The sequence below is a fragment of the Oncorhynchus kisutch genome, linkage group LG3 (genome assembly GCF_002021735.2).
Source record: "Oncorhynchus kisutch isolate 150728-3 linkage group LG3, Okis_V2, whole genome shotgun sequence".
Classification (NCBI taxonomy): Eukaryota; Metazoa; Chordata; class Actinopteri; order Salmoniformes; family Salmonidae; genus Oncorhynchus; species Oncorhynchus kisutch.
Window position 1 is genome coordinate 63,810,588 of NC_034176.2, and position 15,148 is coordinate 63,825,735.

A 15,148-nucleotide genomic window follows, 5' to 3' on the forward strand; every position below is an offset into this window, starting at 1 on the left:
GGCCGTCAATCACGGAGGTGTCTGATAAGAGCAGGCAGGAGTCCCAGTGTGGAAAGCTCCAGGCTCATTCCGCCCCAACACCCAGGTGATAACTCAGAGTACATGCAGGCCAGGGGAGAGGAGAGGCTGGCACCTCTATTCACAGGCAGGGGAGACGAGAGACTGACACCTTTACTCACAGGCATGGGAGAGGAGAGGCTGGCACCTCTATTCACAGGCAGGGGAGAGAAGAGGCTGACACCTTTACTCACAGGCAGGGGAGAGAAGAGACTGACACTTTTACTCACAGGCAGGAGAGAGGAGAGACTGACATCTTTACTCACAGGCAGGGGAGAGGAGAGGCTGACACCTTTACTCACAGGCAGGGGAGAGGAGAGGAGAGACTGACACCTTTACTCACAGGCAGGGGAGACGAGAGGAGAGACTCACACCTTTACTCACAGGCAGGGGAGAAGAGAGACTGGCACCTTTACTCACAGGCAGGGGAGAGGAGAGACCGACACTTTTACTCACAGGCAGGGGAGAGGAGAAGAGAAGAGAGACTGACACCTTTACTCACAGGCAGGGGAGAGGAGAGGAGAGACTGACACCTTTACTCACAGGCAGGGGAGAGGAGAGGAGAGACTGACTCTTTTACTCACAGGCAGGGGAGAAGAGAGACTGACACTTTTAGTCACAGGCAGGGGAGAAGAGAGGAGAGACTGACACCTTTACTCACAGGCAGGGGAGAGGAGAGACTGACACCTTTGCTCACAGGCAGGGGAGAGGAGAGACTGACACTTTTACTCACAGGCAGGGGAGAGGAGAGGATAGACCGTTACTCACAGGCAGGGGAGAAGAGAGGAGAGATCGACACTTTTTCTCACAGGCAGTGGAGAGGAGAGGCTGACACCTTTACTCACAGGCAGGGGAGAGGAGAGGATAGACCTTTACTCACAGGCAGTGGAGAAGAGAGGAGAGATCGACACTTTTACTCACAGGCAGGGGAGAAGAGAGGAGAGATCGACATTTTTACTCACAGGCAGGGGAGAGGAGAGGCTGGCACCTCTATTCACAGGCAGGGGAGAGAAGAGGCTGACACCTTTACTCACAGGCGGGGAGAGAAGAGACCGACACTTTTACTCACAGGCAGGGGAGAGGAGAGGAGAGACTGACACGATTTACTCACAGGCAGGGGAGAGGAGAGACTGACACCTTTACTCACAGGCAGGGGAGAGGAGAGACTGACACTTTTACTCACACGCAGGGGAGAAGAGAGACTGACACCTTTACTCACAGGCATGGGAGAGGAGAGACTGACACTTTTACTCACAGGCAGGGGAGAAGAGAGGAGAGACTGACACCTTTACTCACAGGCAGGGGAGAGGAGAGACTGGCACCTTTACTCACAGGCAGGGGAGAGGAGAGGAGAGACTGGCACCTTTACTCACAGGCAGGGTAGAAGAGAGGAGAGACTGACACCTTTACTCACAGGAAGGGGAGAGGAGAGGAGAGGAGAGACTGACACCTTTACTCACAGGCAGGGGAGAGGAGAGACTGACACTTTTACTCACAGGCAGGGGAGAAGAGAGGAGAGACTGACACCTTTACTCACAGGCAGGGGAGAGGAGAGACTGACACCTTTACTCACAGGCAGGGGAGAGGAGAGGATAGACCTTTACTCACAGGCAGTGGAGAAGAGAGGAGAGATCGACACTTTTACTCACAGGCAGGGGAGAAGAGAGGAGAGATCGACATTTTTACTCACAGGCAGGGGAGAGGAGAGGCTGGCACCTCTATTCACAGGCAGGGGAGAGAAGAGGCTGACACCTTTACTCACAGGCGGGGAGAGAAGAGACCGACACTTTTACTCACAGGCAGGGGAGAGGAGAGGAGAGACTGACACGATTTACTCACAGGCAGGGGTGAGGAGAGACTGACACCTTTACTCACAGGCAGGGGAGAGGAGAGACTGACACTTTTACTCACAGGCAGGGGAGAAGAGAGACTGACACCTTTACTCACAGGCATGGGAGAGGAGAGACTGACACTTTTACTCACAGGCAGGGGAGAAGAGAGGAGAGACTGACACCTTTACTCACAGGCAGGGGAGAGGAGAGACTGGCACCTTTACTCACAGGCAGGGGAGAGGAGAGGAGAGACTGGCACCTTTACTCACAGGCAGGGTAGAAGAGAGGAGAGACTGACACCTTTATTCACAGGAAGGGGAGAGGAGAGGAGAGACTGACACCTTTACTCACAGGCAGGGGAGAGGAGAGACTGACACTTTTACTCACAGGCAGGGGAGAAGAGAGGAGAGACTGACACCTTTACTCACAGGCAGGGGAGAGGAGAGACTGACACCTTTGCTCACAGGCAGGGGAGAGGAGAGACTGACACTTTTACTCACAGGCAGGGGAGAGGAGAGGATAAACCTTTACTCACAGGCAGGGGAGAAGAGAGGAGAGATCGACACTTTTACTCACAGGCAGGGGAGAGGAGAGGCTGACACCTTTACTCACAGGCAGGGGAGAGGAGAGGATAGACCTTTACTCACAGGCAGGGGAGAAGAGAGACTGACACCTTTACTCACAGGAAGGGGAGAGGAGAGGAGAGACTGACACCTTTACTCACAGGCAGGGGAGAGGAGAGACTGACACTTTTACTCACAGGCAGGGGAGAAGAGAGGAGAGACTGACACCTTTACTCACAGGCAGGGGAGAGGAGAGACTGACACCTTTGCTCACAGGCAGGGGAGAGGAGAGACTGACACTTTTACTCACAGGCAGGGGAGAGGAGAGGATAGACCTTTACTCACAGGCAGGGGAGAAGAGAGGAGAGATCGACACTTTTACTCACAGGCAGGGGAGAGGAGAGGCTGACACCTTTACTCACAGGCAGGGGAGAGGAGAGGATAGACCTTTACTCACAGGCAGGGGAGAAGAGAGACTGACACCTTTACTCACAGGCAGGGGAGAGGAGAGGAGAGACTGACACTTTTACTCACAGGCAGGGGAGAGGAGAGGAGAGACTGACTCTTTTACTCACAGGCAGGGGAGAAGAGAGAGGAGACTGACACCTTTACTCACAGGCAGGGGAGAGGAGAGACTGGCACCTTTACTCACAGGCAGGGGAGAGGAGAGGAGAGACTGGCACCTTTACTCACAGGCAGGGGAGAAGAGAGGAGAGACTGACACCTTTACTCACAGGCAGGGGAGAGGAGAGGAGAGACTGACACCTTTACTCACAGGCAGGGGAGAGGAGAGGAGAGACTGACACCTTTACTCACAGGCAGGGTAGAGGAGAGACTTACACTTTTACTCACAGGCAGGGGAGAAGAGAGGAGAGACTGACACCTTTACTCACAGGCAGGGGAGAGGAGAGGAGAGACTGACACCTTTACTCACAGGCAGGGGAGAGGAGAGGAGAGACTGACACCTTTACTCACAGGCAGGGGAGAGGAGAGACTGACACTTTTACTCACAGGCAGGGGAGAAGAGAGGAGAGATTGACACCTTTACTCACAGGCAGGGGAGAGGAGAGACTGACACCTTTTCTCACAGGCAGGGGAGAGGAGAGACTGACACTTTTACTCACAGGCAGGGGAGAGGAGAGGATAGACCTTTACTCACAGGCAGGGGAGAAGAGAGGAGAGATCGACACTTTTTCTCACAGGCAGTGGAGAGGAGAGGCTGACACCTTTACTCACAGGCAAGGGAGAGGAGAGGATAGACCTTTACTCACAGGCAGTGGAGAAGAGAGGAGAGATCGACACTTTTACTCACAGGCAGGGGAGAAGAGAGGAGAGAACGACATTTTTACTCACAGGCAGGGGAGAGGAGAGGCTGGCACCTCTATTCACAGGCAGGGGAGAGAAGATGCTGACACCTTTACTCACAGGCGGAGAGAGAAGAGACCGACACTTTTACTCACAGGCAGGGGAGAGGAGAGGAGAGACTGACACTTTTACTCACTGGCAGGGAAGAGGAGCGACTGACACCTTTACTCACAGGCAGGGGAGAGGAGAGACTGACACTTTTACTCACAGGCAGGGGAGAAGAGAGACTGACACCTTTACTCACAGGCATGGGAGAGGAGAGACTGACACTTTTACTCACAGGCAGGGGAGAAGAGAGGAGAGACTGACACCTTTACTCACAGGCAGGGGAGAGGAGAGACTGGCACCTTTACTCACAGGCAGGGGAGAGGAGAGGAGAGACTGGCACCTTTACTCACAGGCAGGGTAGAAGAGAGGAGAGACTGACACCTTTACTCACAGGCAGGGGAGAGGAGAGGAGAGACTGACACCTTTACTCACAGGAAGGGGAGAGGAGAGGAGAGACTGACACCTTTACTCACAGGCAGGGGAGAGGAGAGACTGACACTTTTACTCACAGGCAGGGGAGAAGAGAGGAGAGACTGACACCTTTACTCACAGGCAGGGGAGAGGAGAGACTGACACCTTTACTCACAGGCAGGGGAGAGGAGAGACTGACACTTTTACTCACAGGCAGGGGAGAGGAGAGGATAGACCTTTACTCACAGGCAGGGGAGAAGAGAGGAGAGATCGACACTTTTACTCACAGGCAGGGGAGAGGAGAGGCTGACACCTTTACTCACAGGCAGGGGAGAGGAGAGGATAGACCTTTACTCACAGGCAGGGGAGAAGAGAGGAGAGATCGACACTTTTACTCACAGGCAGGGGAGAAGAGAGGCTGACACCTTTACTCACAGGCAGGGGAGAGGAGAGGAGAGACTGACACCTATACTCACAGGCAGGGGAGAGAAGAGACTGACACTTTTACTCACAGGCAGGGGAGAGGAGAGACTGACATCTTTACTCACAGGCAGGGGAGAGGAGAGGCTGACACCTTTACTCACAGGCAGGGGAGAGGAGAGGCTGAAACCTTTACTCACAAGCAGGGGAGAGGAGAGACTGTTACCTTTACTCACAGGCAGGGGAGAGGAGAGGCTGACACCTTTACTCACAGGCAGGGGAGAGGAGAGACTGACACCTTTACTCACAGGCAGGGGAGAGGAGAGGAAAGATTGACACCTTTACTCACAGGCAGGGGAGAGGAGAAGAGAGACTGACACCTTTACTCACAGGCAGAGGAGAGGAGAGACTGACACCTTTACTCACAGGCAGGGGAGAGGAGAGACTGACATCTTTACTCTCAGGCAGGGGAGAGGAGAGGAGAGGAGAGACTGACACCTTTACTCACAGGCAGGGGAGAGGAGAGGAAAGACTGACACCTTTACTCACAGGCAGGGGAGAGGAGAGACTGACACCTTTACTCACAGGCAGGGGAGAGGAGAGGATAGACCTTTACTCACAGGCAGGGGAGAGGAGAGACTGACATCTTTACACACAGGCAGGGGAGAGGAGAGGCTGACACCTTTACTCACAGGCAGGGGAGAGGAGAGGCTGAAACCTTTACTCACAAGCAGGGGAGAGGAGAGACTGTTACCTTTACTCACAGGCAGGGGAGAGGAGAGGCTGACACCTTTACTCACAGGCAGGGGAGAGGAGAGACTGACACCTTTACTCACAGGCAGGGGAGAGGAGAGGAAAGATTGACACCTTTACTCACAGGCAGGGGAGAGGAGAAGAGAGACTGACACTTTTACTCACAGGCAGGGGAGAAGACAGTCTGACACCTTTACTCACAGGCAGAGGAGAGGAGAGACTGACACCTTTACTCACAGGCAGGGGAGAGGAGAGACTGACATCTTTACTCTCAGGCAGGGGAGAGGAGAGGAGAGACTGACACCTTTACTCACAGGCAGGGGAGAGGAGAGGAAAGACTGACACCTTTACTCACAGGCAGGGGAGAGGAGAGACTCACACCTTTACTCACAGGCAGGGGAGAGGAGAGACTGACATCTTTACTCACAGGCAGGTGAGAGGAGAGGCTGACACCTTTACTCACAGGCAGGGGAGAGGAGAGGCTGAAACCTTTACTCACAAGCAGGGGAGAGGAGAGACTGTCACCTTTACTCACAGGCAGGGGAGAGGATATACTGACACCTTTACTCACAGGCAGGGGAGAGGAGAGGATGGCACCTCTATTCACAGGCAGGGGAGAGGAGAGGCTGACACCTTTACTCACAGGCAGGGGAGAGGAGAGAAAAGATTGACACCTTTATTCACAGGCAGGGGAGAGGAGAAGAGAGACTGAAACTTTACTCACAGGCATGGGAGAGGAGAAGAGAGACTGAAACTTTACTCACATTCAGGGGAGAAGAGAGACTGACACCTTTACTCACAGGCAGGGGATTTGAGAGTTAGAGACTGACACTTTTACTCACAGGCATGGGAGAAGAGGGACTGACACCTTTACTCACGGGCAGGGGCAGGGGAGAGGAGAGGAGAGATTATGTGGATTATAACTAATGGACATTTTTGTAGGGGTTGATACATTTTTCGTAAGGGAATATCATTTCTGAAATTTCAAAGTGGAAATTACAAACTTCAGAAGCCTTTTAAAATCTTAAATACAATACAAGTTTTACAATTCCTGCATTGCAGTTCTCCTGAAACAGGGTGATCAAATTAAGATCCTACATCTGTATGGACCAACGCTCATACACACAGATATTCTCTGTCAGTTTCTCAAACACACAGAAAACAAAACCTCACACGTAGTGTGACACTCCTTTTCATCTCATCTGCTACTCTGTTGTTCAAACTACACCCTCTGACTTCTAACACTCTTCAATTAGGAGCTTTTTGATATCTATATCATTAACCATTTCGTTACTTTGTGTAATCATGTTTTTATTTCAGTGAATTTCAATTTACCTCCTGAATAGAGAAAATTAAGACCCATTGTTGTTGCATTGTTGGAAGCTAAAAAGGGGTCTCTCTCTTTCGTCCCCTTTTCATTATTTCTTTCTCCGCCTCTCCCCATCTATCCTTCACTCTGTCTCTCTCTCTCTCCCTCCTTCTTTGTGTCCCAGGCTTTGTGAGCTTCGATAACCCGTCCAGTGCCCAGGCGGCTATCCAGGCCATGAATGGTTTTCAGATAGGCATGAAGCGGCTGAAGGTGCAGCTGAAGCGGCCAAAGGATGCCAACCGACCTTACTGACCCCTCTGCCGTCCACATCCAGGTAAGAGCAGACGCCATGCTATGCCCACATTCATGCCCAGAGCCAGGGTTGAATGGCAGACAGCCCCTCAGGGTGCTGGCCAATGAGGAGGGAGTAGGAGGGGCAATGGGCTGACATGTCTGACTCCCCCCAGCTAAACTCCAATCGCACGATGAGGGCTACTGCATACCTGAAACATGTTATTTTGGTTGTATACGTTAGACTACACATCATTGTAACAAAGACCAGTACATGTGTTTCCATTGTATATTTCCATGAACAATTTGTAAATCCTATATGTATGTTTTACAATGGCCTCACCAAAGTGAAGGGATCGTAATAATGGCATATACAGTATATTGTGTAATGGAAATGATAAATGCTACCTTCATTTCTTGTCCGATAGCATTTGAATAAAGACATGTAGCACTAATTGAATGTCTGAGCAGACTGCCTGAGGAGAGGAGAAGAGTGGAGGAATGACTTTGATGTAATATATTGAGGAGGGACAAGTGGAGAATGTCCAAAAACAATGATGAGGACAGGCTCGACATTATGACATCCTCAGTGTGTCTCTAACAACAGCCGTGTGTGTGTGTGTGTGTGTGTGTGTGTGTGTGTGTGTGTGTGTGTGTGTGTGTGTGTGTGTGTGTGTGTGTGTGTGTGTGTGTGTGTGTGTGTGTGTGTGTGTGTGTGTGTGTGTGTGTGGGGGGTTGGTCTCCTGGCGTTCTAACTGCTCAGTATGTGTGTATTCTTCTCATTGTTAGAGCAACACATTGTCTGTAAGTGTGTAGTGTTCACTGTTCATCCCATGTACTCTCCTGTCTGGTCCAGTCCAGGCTCTTCCTGTGTGAGATTTTACATTGTTACTTGATTTGTTTTGGGGGTAAATGAATTGAATGTGAGACCAATTTCACTGAAAAGCACACAAAATGTAATACAGCATTTTGAAGCCAGAAATAGGCCCTTAGATGTAGGTGTAGATACTTTATAAGAGGATAAATTATATTTATAGATTGACTGAAACTTTTGTATTACCAATGTAATAACCTCAAACTTATGATTTAAAAAGACCATTCTTCTCCACTCTTCTACTAACTCAGTAATTCTGCCGACAATTTCTGGGTCTTAAAGAATTTATAATTGACTAAAGGTACTCAATGTACAAACCAACATCATAGCATACAATGCATGGACAAAATCCAATTATTTAGAGTGTGACTGTGTTAGTTTGAGATGTAAAATATGCCATTTGGCCTGGTCTTATCTTTGTGAGTACAGTGCAGCACTCTAGTCTTTTACCCTATAAATGTTCTCTGACTGAAAAGCCTCTCAGAACTGCTTCAAAAAGAAAAATAAAGGCCATTATTTTTGTTATTTTTGAAGGTTCCATTTTTATCTCTATATTTCAAATTGTATTTGTTGATTTGTTTACTTTTTCATTTTGACAGTAATAACCTCCCTTCATTTGGTTTGTCAGCCAGAGACGTTGAGAGAGAGAGAGAGAGGCTGGAATAAATGGGAAAGTAAAAGTCTACATCATATTTACCACTTGAGAAAAAAAATTGGAATTCCACCACTTCTCTTCTTCTTTTGTCTTGCACCCAACCCAACCTGCCAACTGGCCAATCATAACATGAGATGGCCTCTCCATGGTCGTTGTGTAGCCAACCAGTAGCCACCAGTCACGGGGACACGTTCCCAGTTCCCACACCTGTAAGTTGAACCCATGGTGTCATTTTATTTTGGATGACGTCATGTTGCAGGACTGTGACTGCGTGCGTTGCATGACGTGGCGTCGAGTCCATTTTATATCTCTATCTCTCTCTTTTTTCGCCCTCTTTTTAATATGTTTTTGGCAGCTTGTGAAGTACAGTAAATGGATGCCTTTTTGATTGCTGCTAGCTGTTGTTAGGTACATCTGACATGCTGATTGACTGGTTGATCATTATCAATGATGACGTGACTTTTGACCATATTTGCTGTTGTAACGTGACCTTGTGTGTTACATTTTTTCTCGTGAACTTCAATGTTCAATGTGTATGGATATTCTGTATCTCTCTCTCTCTCTCTCTCTCTGAGTGTGAATACTATATATATATATATATATATATATATATATATATATATATATATATATATATATATATATATATGAAAAAACTGTGTGTATATATTTATATATATATACAGTATATACACACAGTTTCTTCAGAAAGTATTCACACCTCTTAGAGTTTTTCCGCATTTTGTTGTGTTACAGCCTGAATCTAAAATGTATTAAATTGAGATTTTGTGTCACTGAGAGGAGATTTTGTGTCAAAGAGGAGTTGTGTTTTTAGAAATGTTTACAAATTAAAAGCTGAAATGTCTTTACTCAATAAGTATTCAACTTTGTTATGGCAAGCCTAAATAAGTTCAGGAGTACAAATGTGCTTACAAGTCACATAATAACTTGCATGGACTCACTCTGTGTGCAATATTAGTGTTTAACATGATTTTTGAATGACTCCCTCATGTCTGTACCCCACACATACTATTATCTGTAAGGTCCCTCAGTCGAGCAGTGAATTTCAAACACAGATTTAACCATAAAGACCAGGGAGGTTTTCCAATGATTCGCAACGCAGGGCACCTATTGGTAGATGGGTCAAAATAAAAAGAAGCAGAGATTGAATATCCCATTCAGCCTGGTGAAGTTATTAATTACACTTTGACCCAGTCACTATAAAAGACACAGGCGTCCTTCCTAGGTCGGCTGCCAGAGAGGAAGGAAACCACTCAGGGATTTCACCATGAGGCCAATGGTGACTTTAAAACAGTTACAGAGTTTCATGTGATAGGAGAAAATCAAATCAAATGTGTCACTTGCGCCGAATAGAACAGGTGTAGACCTTACAGTGAAATGCTTACTTACAAGCCCTTAACCAACGATGCAGTTTTAAGAATACCTAAAAAAGTTACATTTAGAAAAAAGTAAGAGATAATAAAAACAAATAATTAAAGAGCAGCAGTGAATAACAATAGCGGGGCGAAATACAGGAGGTACCGGTAAAGAGTCAATGTGTCAATGTGTGGGGGTACCGGTACAGAGTCAATGTGTCAATGTGTGGGGGTACCGGTACAGAGTCAATGTGTCAATGTGTGGGGGTACCGGTACAGAGTCAATGTGTCAATGTGCGGGGGTACCGGTACAGAGTCAATGTGTCAATGTGTGGGGGTACCGGTAAAGAGTCAATGTGTCAATGTGTCAATGTGCGGGGGTACCGGTACAGAGTCAATGTGTCAATGTGTGGGGGTACCGGTACAGAGTCAATGTGTCAATGTGTGGGGGTACCAGTAAAGAGTCAATGTGTCAATGTGTGGGGGTACTTGTACAGAGTCAATGTGTCAATGTGTGGGGGTACCGGTACAGAGTCAATGTGTCAATGTGTGGGGGTACCGGTAAAGAGTCAATGTGTCAATGTGTCAATGTGCGGGGGTACCGGTACAGAGTCAATGTGTCAATGTGTGGGGGTACCGGTACAGAGTCAATGTGTCAATGTGTGGGGGTACCGGTACAGAGTCAATGTGTCAATGTGTGGGGGTACCGGTACAGAGTCAATGTGTCAATGTGCGGGGGTACCGGTACAGAGTCAATGTGTCAATGTGTGGGGGTACTGGTGTCGAGGTAATTGAGATAATTATGTACATGCAGGTAGGGTTGTTAAAGTGGCTATGCATAGATAATAACAGAGAGTAGTAGCAGCGTGGAGGGTGCAAATTGTCTGGGTAGCCATTTGATTAGCTGTTCAGGAGTCTTATGGCTTGGGTGTAGAAGCTGTTTAGAAGCCTCTTGGACCTAGACTTGGCACTCAGGTATTGCTTTCCGTGCGAAGGCAGAGAGAACAGTCTTTGACTAGGGTGGCTGGAGTCTTTGACGATTTTAAGGGCCTTCCTCTGACACCGCCTGGTATAGAGGTCCTGGATGGCAGGAAGCTCACTCTGTGTGCAATATTAGTGTTTAACATGATTTTTGAATGACTCCCCCATGTCTGTACCCCACACATACTATTATCTGTAAGGTCCCTCAGTCGAGCAGTGAATTTCAAACACAGATTTAACCACAAAGACCAGGGAGGTTTTCCAATGATTCGCAACGCAGGGCACCTATTGGTAGATGGGTCAAAATAAAAAGAAGCAGAGATTGAATATCCCATTCAGCCTGGTGAAGTTATTAATTACACTTTGACCCAGTCACTATAAAAGACACAGGCGTCCTTCCTAGGTCGGCTGCCAGAGAGGAAGGAAACCACTCAGGGATTTCACCATGAGGCCAATGGTGACTTTAAAACAGTTACAGAGTTTCATGTGATAGGAGAAAATCAAATCAAATGTGTCACTTGCGCCGAATAGAACAGGTGTAGACCTTACAGTGAAATGCTTACTTACAAGCCCTTAACCAACGATGCAGTTTTAAGAATACCTAAAAAAGTTACATTTAGAAAAAAGTAAGAGATAATAAAAACAAATAATTAAAGAGCAGCAGTGAATAACAATAGCGGGGCGAAATACAGGAGGTACCGGTAAAGAGTCAATGTGTCAATGTGTGGGGGTACCGGTACAGAGTCAATGTGTCAATGTGTGGGGGTACCGGTAAAGAGTCAATGTGTCAATGTGCGGGGGTACCGGTACAGAGTCAATGTGTCAATGTGTGTGGGTACCGGTAAAGAGTCAATGTGTCAATGTGTGGGGGTACCGGTAAAGAGTCAATGTGTCAATGTGCAGGGGTACCGGTACAGAGTCAATGTGTCAATGTGTGGGGGTACCGGTACAGAGTCAATGTGCAGGGGTACCGGTACAGAGTCAATGTGTCAATGTGTGGGGGTACCGGTACAGAGTCAATGTGTCAATGTGTCAATGTGCGGGGGTACCGGTACAGAGTCAATGTGTCAATGTGTCAATGTGCGGGGGTACCGGTACAGAGTCAATGTGTCAATGTGTGGGGGTACCAGTAAAGAGTCAATGTGTCAATGTGTGGGGGTACTTGTACAGAGTCAATGTGTCAATGTGCAGGGGTACCGGTACAGAGTCAATGTGTCAATGTGTGGGGGTACCGGTACAGAGTCAATGTGTCAATGTGCAGGGGTACCGGTACAGAGTCAATGTGTCAATGTGTGGGGGTACCGGTACAGAGTCAATGTGTCAATGTGTCAATGTGCGGGGGTACCGGTACAGAGTCAATGTGTCAATGTGTGGGGGTACCAGTACAGAGTCAATGTGTCAATGTGTGGGGGTACCAGTACAGAGTCAATGTGTCAATGTGTGGGGGTACCGGTACAGAGTCAATGTGTGGGGGTACCGGTACAGAGTCAATGTGTCAATGTGTCAATGTGCGGGGGTACCGGTACAGAGTCAATGTGTCAATGTGTGGGGGTACCGGTACAGAGTCAATGTGTCAATGTGTGGGGGTACCAGTAAAGAGTCAATGTGTCAATGTGTGGGGGTACTTGTACAGAGTCAATGTGTCAATGTGTGGGGGTACCGGTACAGAGTCAATGTGTCAATGTGTGGGGGTACCGGTAAAGAGTCAATGTGTCAATGTGTCAATGTGCGGGGGTACCGGTACAGAGTCAATGTGTCAATGTGTGGGGGTACCGGTACAGAGTCAATGTGTCAATGTGTGGGGGTACCGGTACAGAGTCAATGTGTCAATGTGTGGGGGTACTGGTACAGAGTCAATGTGTCAATGTGCGGGGGTACCGGTACAGAGTCAATGTGTCAATGTGTGGGGGTACTGGTGTCGAGGTAATTGAGATAATTATGTACATGCAGGTAGGGTTGTTAAAGTGGCTATGCATAGATAATAACAGAGAGTAGTAGCAGCGTGGAGGGTGCAAATAGTCTGGGTAGCCATTTGATTAGCTGTTCAGGAGTCTTATGGCTTGGGTGTAGAAGCTGTTTAGAAGCCTCTTGGACCTAGACTTGGCACTCAGGTATTGCTTTCCGTGCGAAGGCAGAGAGAACAGTCTTTGACTAGGGTGGCTGGAGTCTTTGACGATTTTAAGGGCCTTCCTCTGACACCGCCTGGTATAGAAGTCCTGGATGGCAGGAAGCTTGTCCCCGGTGATGTACTGGGCCGTACGCGCTACCGTCTGTAGTGCCTTGCCGTCGGAGGCTGAGCAGTTGCCATACCAGGCAGTGATGCAACCCGTCAGGATGCTCTCGTTGGTGCAGCTGTAAAATCTTTTGAGGATGTGAGGACCCATACCAAATCTTTTCAGTCTTCTGAGGGGGAATAGGTTTTGTCGTGCCCTCATCAAGACTGTCTTGGTGTGCTTGGACCATGTTAGTTTGTTGTTGATGTGGACGCCAAGGAACTTGAACCTCTCAACCTGCTCCACTAAAGCCCCGTCGATGAGAATGGGGGTGTGCTCGGTACTCTTTTTCCTGTAGCCCACAATCATCTCCTTTGTCTTGATCACGTTGAGGGAGAGGTTGTTGTCCTTGCACCACATGGTCAGATCTCTGACCTCCTCCCTATAAGCTGTCTCATCATTGTCAGTGATCAGGCCTGCCACTGTTGTTTCATCAGCAAACTTAATGACTGTGTTGGAGTCGTGCCTGGCTGTGCAGTCATGAGTGAACAGGGAGTACTGGAGGGGACTGAGCACGCACCCCTGAGGGGCCCCAGTGTTGAGGATCAGCGTGGCGGATGTGTTGTTACCTAACCTTACCACCTGGGTGCGGCCCATCAGGAAGTCCGGGATCCAGTTGCAGAGGGAGGTGTTTAGTCCCAGGGTCCTTAGCTTATTGATGAGCTTTGAGGGCACTATGGTGTTGAACGCTGAGCTGTAGTCAATGAATAGCATTCTCACATAGGTGTTCCTTTTGTCCAGGTGGGAAAGGGCAGTGCAGTGTGGAGTGTTATAGAGATGGCATCATCTGTGGAACTGTTAGGGCAGTATGCAAATTGGAGTGGGTCTAGGGTTTCTGGGATAATGGGATAATGGTGATGTGAGCCATGACCAGCCTTTCAAAGCACTTTATCTCTACAGACGTGAGTGCCAGGGGTCGGTAGTCATTTAGGCAGGTTACCTTTGTGTTCTTGGGCACAGGGACTATGGTGGTCTGCATGAAACATGTTGGTATTACAAACTCAGACAGGGAGAGGTTGAAAATGTCAGTGAAGACACTTGCCAGTTGGTCAGCGCATGCTCAGAATACACATCCTGGTAGTCCGTCTGGCCCTGCGGCCTTGTGAATGTTGACCTGTTTAAAGGTCTTACTCACGTCGGCTGCGGAGAGCGTGATCACACAGTCATCCGGAACAGCTTATGCTCTCACAATCTTCTGCAAATTTTGTAGAAATAAAAACAGAAATACCTTATTGTATAAGTATTCAGACCCTTTGCTATGAGACTCGAAATTGAGCTCAGCTGCATCCTGTTTCCACTGATCATCCTTTAGATGTTTTTTTCAACTTCATTGAAGTCCACCTGTGGTAAATTCAATTGATTGGACATGATTTGGAAAAGGACACACCTGTCTATATAAGGTCCCACAGTAGACAGTGCATGTCAGAACAAACCAAGCCATGAGGTTGAAGAAATTGTCTGTAGAGCTCTGAGACAGGATTGTGTCAGATCTTGGGAAGTGTACCAAAAAATGTCTGCAGCATTGAAGGTCCCCAAGAACACAATGGCCTCCATAATTCTTAAATGGAAAAAGTTTGGAACCACCAAGACTGTTCCTAGAGCTGGCGGCCTGGCCAAACAGCAATCGGGAGAGAAGGGCCTTGGTCAGGGAGGTGACCAAGAAGCAGATGGATACTCTGACAGAGCTCCAGAGTTTCTCTGAGGAGATGGGAGAACCTTCCAGAAGGACAACATCTCTGCAGCACTCAACCAATCAGGCCTTTATGGTAGAGTGGCCAGACACGGAAGCCACTCCTCAGTAAAAGGCACATACATAACAGCCTGCTTGGAGTTTGCCAAAAGGCATCTAAAGACTTTCAGACCATGAGAAACACGTTTCTCTGGTCTGATGAAACCAAGATTGAACACTTTGGCCTGAATGCCAAGCGTCACTTCTGGAG

The 15,148-nt window shown here is 48.3% G+C and overlaps 1 protein-coding gene across 15 annotated transcripts in view; it reads left to right on the forward strand.

Annotated features, from left to right (window-relative positions):
* celf6 (CUGBP Elav-like family member 6) overlaps positions 1-15,148 on the forward strand; it is a 176,013-nt gene that overhangs the window by 157,135 nt on the left and 3,730 nt on the right. For 14 of the 15 annotated variants that reach the window (XM_031810501.1, XM_031810524.1, XM_031810528.1 and 11 more), the window contains exon 12: positions 6,943-7,070. In XM_031810501.1, the coding sequence (XP_031666361.1) occupies positions 6,943-7,070 (128 nt within the window). Of the gene's footprint in view, positions 1-6,942; positions 7,093-15,148 lie in introns of those variants that run through there. The other variant, XM_031810490.1, reaches the window with a different exon arrangement.